Here is a 7,223-nt window from a genome sequence, read left to right as displayed (position 1 = left end):
TGCTTCCCTTTTGGAGTTGGACTTAGTGGTTCTGGAGAGGAAACTGCACTACTGTGGAACGAATAAAAAAGAGCTAAGAATATGAAATAAAGAAAGCTAGGTTTGACTAGTTCAGCTAGCTACTTCCCACAATGACATCAATGAACCTCATTTTTGTAACACAGGGATAAATAATATATACCTAAGAATATTGTTTCAATGATTAAATGAGGTAACAAATGAAAGCAACATCTTGTCACAGCATCATATAAATGTAATTTCTTGAGAGGTAGAGAGAAGTTCAGTACCTGCCTGAATGGAATATTCCCTCCAAAAGGCAAATATAGAAAGAAAATTTATGTTTGAATCTATGTCTAGACCTTCCTTACCGGCTTTGACAAGGACAAGGTGCCCTGCACGTCTGAAACATGTTGGAAAGATTCAAGGAACTGAGAAAGGCTCTTAGCGTGACAAGGCCGAAATTTAAATACTATTGTTTAGTGCACTCGATCAGTAGTGCTTTCACAGCGTGTCTGCATAGTATCGCCCTTAGTTTTTCATAAAAGTCGTAACAGGAAAGACACTACCTCAGTAAGAGGCTGCAAGTCTAACCCAAGGACACGGGGCTACAGAAACTCGGGTTCCTAAAGCTTGGCTCACCTATAAGGAAAAAGCTCGTTACCTTTCCTCCTCCTAATAACCGGGAGGGGGAGCTGAGCCCAGAAGCCCAGCTTGTCCTCGGCGGCAGGTGGGGAGCGGCGGGGACTGTGGTAGCCGAGAGTAGGGACACAGGATCACAGGATGCGGCCCTGGGGTTGGGCGGGGGCCGTGCTGAGAAGTCAAGCCTCTCAAATCCCTGCAACGGGAGCTGTCGGCCCCTAGCTGACAGTGAAGTGAGGGTTCTGGGGGCCTGCCTGGCTAACCTGTCCCACCCTGCGCAAACGCTCAGACGACCCCCAAGCCCCAGCTCTGGGTGCACCCGGGTAAGTTACCCTAACAGAGCTCAGGGGTCGGAACCTGCCACCGGGCCCTCGAGGCCAGCCCTAGCCCGAAGGCACGCCAGCTAGAAACCTGGATCTGTGGAAACCGGCAGGGTCTGGAAGACCCTTTGCAATGCCAGGCGGCGTTGTGGGTAGCAGAACGAGGACCCGGGTGGGGGAGGGGCGCGACAACCTTCGCGGCCATTTTGTCCTAGCTCAACTTCCGTCTTCTCTCCCCGGCGCCGATCCGGAGCCCTGCCTTTCAGCCCTCCCCCGGTACCGCCTCGACCCAAAGCGCAGACAGTGCCGCCATCATTGGTCGCTACCAAGTTCGCCCGCCTTCTTCCTTCTCCTCCTCCCCCCACCCCCCGCCCGCGCTCTCGAGGGGCGCAGGCGCAGAAGCGGACGCGCCCTTCCCCCGCTGGGGGTGACTGAGGACTCCCGCGCGCGGGCTCCCTCGGCCCCACCCGCCCTGTCCCCCGGGCGGTTCCGAGAGCGGGGGCGAGAATGAAAGTTCCAGAACGCTGCGGGGAGTGCGTCATCGAGAGGCGGAGTGGGGTGGGGTGGGACGGGGCAAAGCCCAGGGGCAGAGCCGGGGTCGTCATTGGGGCTTATGGAAGCAGCCGCGCTCTCATTGGCCAAGCAGGCTTGACGGGCAGTCGGCAGGGCGGACCCCTTCTGGAAGGTTCTGAGGCAAGGTATAAGAGACAGGGTGGCAGCCGGAAACCGGTCTCATTGAACACGGGGGAGCTGTCCTGGTTTAGGTCTTTGCGGGCCGTGCGCGTACCAAGGTAAGGCCGCTGTCCTTCTAATCCTCGGTAGTCTATGGGACGGTCGGGAAGGGCCGAGTGCTCCGTGGGCCGAGTGCGGTGAGCTTTGCGCCTCGCCAGGAGCTTTGTTCTCTGCGGAGGCAGCGCCCGCGCCGCAGCTTCTTGGGGCCGCGGCGGTGCAGTACCGCTGGGGAGGTCGCTCTCGCGGCTGGGGGGGGGGCCCGGGGAGGGGACCCTGTCCACCTTCCGGGCGCAGGAAGTGGAGCGCCGGGCGGACGCCGGCTTCTGGGAGAGGCCGTCCTGCCTAGGCAGCCCTCCTTGGCCTGCGCCCAAGGCGGGGGAGGGGGCCTCTGACAGCAGTGGAGCTTGGGCGGTGCTGGCTCCCGGTGCCCCCGGGCTGTGCGGGAATGTTGAAGGGATGTGAGGTGCGGCCCGGAGCTGGAGACCACGTGGTCGTCAGTGTCGCAGACCCTCCTGGCAGGTGCTTTGGCGCGGCCGCCTGGACTGCAGACAAGCGTTATTGGCTGTGATTGTACCGCGTGGTTATTACCCACAAGGGCCGCGTTTAAGGGGTTACCTAACTGGTCATTCCTCATAGTCTGACTTGACATTTAACAAAGGAAATGCTTCTAAGTGCTTTAATATTTTTTTTTCGCAGCAACCATGTCTAAGGGACCTGCAGTTGGTATTGATCTTGGCACCACCTACTCCTGTGTGGGTGTCTTCCAGCACGGAAAAGTGGAAATAATTGCCAATGATCAGGGAAACCGAACCACCCCAAGTTATGTCGCCTTTACCGATACCGAACGATTGATTGGTGATGCTGCAAAGAATCAGGTCGCAATGAATCCCACCAACACGGTGTTTGGTAAGCCCCTGATTTAAGAAAAAATATAACGAAGTAAGTTAGGCTAGGAAGCAAGTAATTTGAGAAACTGAAGCTTTTCAGAGAGAGGGGAAGAAAGGGAGGAAGAGGAAGAGAGACATCAGTGTGCAAGAGGGCCATTCATCGGTTATCCCTCGTGCCGCCAACTCGGGGTTTGGCCTGCAATCAAGGCACGTGCCCTGGCTGGGAATCCAACCTGTGACCTTTCCAGCTCACAGGCAGGGGGCTCAGCCACTGAGCCACACCAGCTACGGCAAGAGAAACTGAAGGTTAAATGATTCAGCAGCCAGGAAAGTCCCCGTATTGGGAAAATCATTTAAGCCTTAAATGAACTAAAACTAGTCTTGGCACCATAATCCTTTGATAACTGCGTAGGCTAAAGATGCAGTTGATCTTAGGATATCAGGAAAGCCTGAAAAAAGTACTGGCTGTTCCAAAGTTAAGATCATTTACTGTGGACTTGGGTTGATAAGGCATTTTAGTATTTGAATAATGGAGAGCTACAGTATTCGGAAAGGTATGAGAAAATAAAGGATTTGGGGTTGTATTTATCATTTTGCAGATGCCAAACGCTTGATTGGACGAAGATTTGATGATGCTGTTGTGCAATCTGATATGAAGCATTGGCCTTTCATGGTCGTGAATGATGCTGGCAGGCCCAAGGTCCAAGTAGAATACAAGGGAGAGACAAAAAGCTTCTATCCAGAAGAGGTGTCATCTATGGTTTTGACAAAGATGAAGGAAATTGCGGAAGCCTACCTTGGAAAGGTGAGTAATGCAGTGTTATAGGGAGAAGACATAGATAGGTGGAGACAGGAAAACATTAGATGCCAGGTCCCGTCCCGCCCCCCCCCCCCGATTGAATAATTTGGGTTTTGAACAAGAATATAGTAGTAACAAGAAACTGGTCCGTTTATTTTACTGGAATGTTTTCTGTAATGTCCTGTGTTTCGCGTATATGTTCCAGTAAGTGATGAGTATGTAACTGCCAACGTGTTTATGAAGTGCTGACGGTTTGGCTTTCTTTTTTCTTTTTCTAGACTGTTACCAATGCTGTTGTCACAGTACCTGCTTATTTCAATGATTCTCAGCGTCAGGCTACTAAAGATGCTGGAACTATTGCTGGTCTCAATGTACTTAGAATCATCAATGAGCCAACTGCTGCCGCTATTGCTTATGGCTTAGACAAGAAGGTATGTGCCATTTGTTACACATATCTGAGGGGCTTTTAAGATTTTACATTGTTAGAGACGGGGAGGTAGGAAGGGTGAGAAACCAGTGCTCAAGAGCTACATCTGTTGGTTGCTTTTCACACTCCCCTAACTGGGCACCTGGAACACAACCCAGATATGTGCCCTGACTGGGAGTTGAACCAGTGACCTTTTGGTTTCCAGGCCAGTGCTCAGTCCACTGAGCCACACTAGCCAGGGCTGAGTTAAGCAAAGCCTCAATAAAAAAATGGTTGAGCCATCAAAAATTAAGATAACTAATAAAACTTTATTCTAATGGCAGGTTGGAGCTGAAAGAAATGTGCTGATCTTTGACTTGGGAGGTGGCACTTTCGATGTGTCAATTCTCACAATTGAAGATGGAATCTTTGAGGTCAAATCTACAGCTGGTGACACTCACTTAGGTGGAGAAGACTTTGACAACCGAATGGTCAACCATTTCATTGCAGAGTTCAAGCGCAAGCACAAGAAGGACATCAGTGAGAATAAGAGAGCTGTTCGTCGCCTTCGTACTGCTTGTGAACGAGCTAAGCGCACTCTCTCTTCCAGCACCCAGGCCAGTATTGAGATTGATTCACTCTATGAAGGAATCGACTTCTATACCTCAATCACCCGTGCCCGATTTGAAGAATTGAATGCTGACCTTTTCCGTGGCACCCTGGACCCCGTAGAGAAAGCTCTTCGGGATGCCAAGCTTGACAAGTCCCAGATCCATGATATTGTCCTGGTGGGGGGTTCTACCCGTATCCCCAAGATTCAGAAACTCCTGCAGGATTTCTTCAATGGAAAGGAGCTGAATAAAAGCATCAACCCTGATGAGGCTGTTGCTTATGGTGCAGGTAATTCTACTATCTTAATTGAATAGTTCTAAGAAGCAGTCTCTTAGTTGAGGCTCAAACTGACTCGCTGTGATGAGCGCTTATCAAACATTCGTAGTTTCCACTATAAGCTTAGCTAATGATAGCCTGACTTCCTTGGATGTCTGAGCGATTGAGATTTGTTCATGAAAACATGAGTTTTTGCTGTGCTTTTTTAAACTACTGTATTTATTAATCTAGCTGTCCAGGCAGCCATCCTCTCTGGAGACAAATCTGAAAATGTTCAAGATTTGCTGCTGTTGGATGTCACGCCTCTTTCCCTTGGCATCGAGACTGCAGGCGGGGTCATGACTGTCCTCATCAAACGCAACACCACCATTCCCACCAAGCAGACGCAGACTTTCACCACCTACTCAGACAACCAGCCCGGGGTACTCATCCAGGTATGTGTCTTCATTAGCTTGATTAGCCTTGACACAGTGAGGTCCTGGAAACCTAGGGAAGACATGGCTCACTGTGATGATGGATCCAAAACCATTCGTAGTTTCCACCAGAAATCTCGTGTTGGCCAGTTCCTTCCTTGGATGTCTGAGTGATGATCAGTCTTCCCTAGTAGAGCTTATATTTAGAAGTAGTACAAGAACTTGATGGTTTTCTAGTAATTCATATTTTCAGATTTTTTGAAAGTTTCATTTTGGTTTCTCTAGAGAGGGGAAGAAAGAAACATTGAGTTACTATTTTACTACATGCCCTGACTCTAGGGATCAAACTGGTGACCTTTTCGTTTTGCAGAATGGCACAATCGAGCCACACTGGTAAAAGCAGTAATTTCTGTTTTCTACCAAGGTTTATGAAGGTGAGCGCGCCATGACCAAGGATAACAATCTGCTTGGCAAGTTTGAACTCACAGGCATCCCTCCTGCACCTCGTGGTGTTCCTCAGATTGAAGTCACTTTTGACATTGATGCCAATGGCATCCTTAATGTCTCTGCTGTGGATAAGAGTACAGGAAAAGAGAACAAGATCACCATCACTAACGACAAGGGTAAGTTAAGTTAAAGCACAAGTGTGTTAATGTCATCTGGTCTTGTGCCATGCTTTCAGTCTCAGTGGTTTCATGTTCCGAATGTTCCTGCCATTCCTTCCCCCATGGCTTTTAGCTGATGATTAAGCCCTGGGGGCCTACACGTAATCACTAATGGAGTTGGGAATTGTAGGTTTCCAATATTAACAGGACATCCTAAATAACTCCACAGGTCGTCTGAGCAAGGAAGACATTGAGCGCATGGTCCAGGAAGCTGAGAAGTACAAAGCTGAAGATGAGAAACAGCGGGACAAGGTGTCTTCCAAGAATTCACTTGAATCCTATGCATTCAACATGAAAGCAACTGTTGAAGATGAAAAACTTCAAGGCAAGATCAACGATGAGGATAAACAGAAAATCCTTGACAAGTGCAATGAAATCATCAACTGGCTTGATAAGAATCAGGTATGTGATTACTTGAGTTGGGTGGGTATAAGTGCATTTTTGTAAATGTACAGGGTCACAAGGATGAATGGTCCAAACATTCGCGGTTTCCACCAGAATTCAAGTCGTGTTGGCAACTACCTTCCTTGGATGTCTGAGTGACCCAAAGAATTAATACATAGGCTTTGTTACTGTGATAGTAGTAGGTTTCTTTGTGTGTCTGGTGTCTTACCAGACTGCATCATGCATGGAGCCTCCTCTCCTTAAAGTTGGATAGTAAAATAGTGTTGTATTTTCTTCTCAGACTGCAGAAAAGGAAGAATTTGAACATCAGCAGAAAGAGCTGGAAAAAGTCTGCAACCCAATCATCACCAAGCTGTACCAGAGTGCAGGTGGCATGCCAGGAGGAATGCCTGGGGGCTTCCCTGGGGGCGGAGCCCCTCCATCTGGGGGTGCCTCCTCTGGGCCCACCATTGAAGAGGTCGATTAAGCCAACCCTCTTGCATTGATTTAGCATTGTTCCACATAAAATATTGAAGGACCCAAATTTGTAGCAAATTCCATGGCAGTTTTAAAAGTTGAGCTGCTGTATAATAAAACAGCATTCTTGATACTTGAACATGGACTATGTGCACAGGGAAATAATGCACTTTATAAGCACTGTATTGTAAAGTGGAAAATGCGATGTCTTAAATAAACTATTTAAATTGGCACCATAAAGTTGTCTGGCTCAGTGTTTACAGGGGTGACGTTGGGTCTGGGGTTGGATATATACCCCTGGCCTAAGCATCTGGGGCATATAAAATGCAGATTCAGTTGCTCAACATTAGCAAATACCTGAGGAAGGTTTTAAGTAAAAGGAAATAAGAGAACCTGTAGTTTGGGTTTATCTAGGCTGAAATTACTACATGGCACTAGTAGACCTGAAACAGTTTGAACTACAGAGATAGTAGTCTTGAGGGTTGGGTAAGTTCTTGGGAAGGAAGTGTTAGGGAGAAGGGAGGGTGCCCTGATAGGTGGAGCTCCCTGGGTTGGGCGTGGTCCTGCAGCCTCCCAGGCTGCAGGATAAATGCCTGTCTTGCAGGAGGCAGTC

At 48.9% G+C, this 7,223-nt stretch overlaps 1 protein-coding gene across 2 annotated transcripts; it reads left to right on the top strand.

Moving 5' to 3' along the window:
- The first annotated feature begins 726 nt into the window (after nt 1-726).
- Nucleotides 727-6,850, top strand: HSPA8 (heat shock protein family A (Hsp70) member 8). Of its 2 annotated transcripts, none has more exons than XM_028528817.2 (9): nt 727-962; nt 2,388-2,597; nt 3,178-3,383; nt 3,656-3,808; nt 4,128-4,683; nt 4,903-5,105; nt 5,509-5,707; nt 5,919-6,151; nt 6,435-6,850. In XM_028528817.2, exons 2-9 carry the CDS (start codon nt 2,393-2,395, stop codon nt 6,618-6,620), a joined length of 1,941 nt encoding a protein of 646 aa, XP_028384618.1. In that variant the 5' UTR covers nt 727-962; nt 2,388-2,392; the 3' UTR covers nt 6,621-6,850. The 2 variants fall into 2 exon arrangements, with proteins under 2 accessions (XP_028384618.1, XP_028384615.1); XM_028528814.2 differs by lacking the exon at nt 727-962 and adding an exon at nt 1,252-1,750.
- The last annotated feature ends 373 nt before the right edge of the window (nt 6,851-7,223 follow it).

Source organism: Phyllostomus discolor, chromosome 13 (genome assembly GCF_004126475.2).
Source record: "Phyllostomus discolor isolate MPI-MPIP mPhyDis1 chromosome 13, mPhyDis1.pri.v3, whole genome shotgun sequence".
Classification (NCBI taxonomy): Eukaryota; Metazoa; Chordata; class Mammalia; order Chiroptera; family Phyllostomidae; genus Phyllostomus; species Phyllostomus discolor.
The sequence above is the reverse complement of the archived record's forward strand: the minus strand, read 5'-3'. Positions and strand labels throughout refer to the sequence as shown.

What these genes read in the sequence shown, in the direction of transcription:
- HSPA8 (XM_028528817.2), top strand. Translation starts at nt 2,393, where the DNA reads ATGTCTAAGGGACCTGCAGTTGGTATTGATCTTGGCACCACCTACTCC. An exon ending in TCCCACCAACACGGTGTTTG is followed by an intron (nt 2,598 to 3,177) that starts GTAAGCCCCTGA and finishes ATCATTTTGCAG; the next exon opens with ATGCCAAACGCTTGATTGGA. An exon ending in CACCATCACTAACGACAAGG is followed by an intron (nt 5,708 to 5,918) that starts GTAAGTTAAGTT and finishes ATAACTCCACAG; the next exon opens with GTCGTCTGAGCAAGGAAGAC.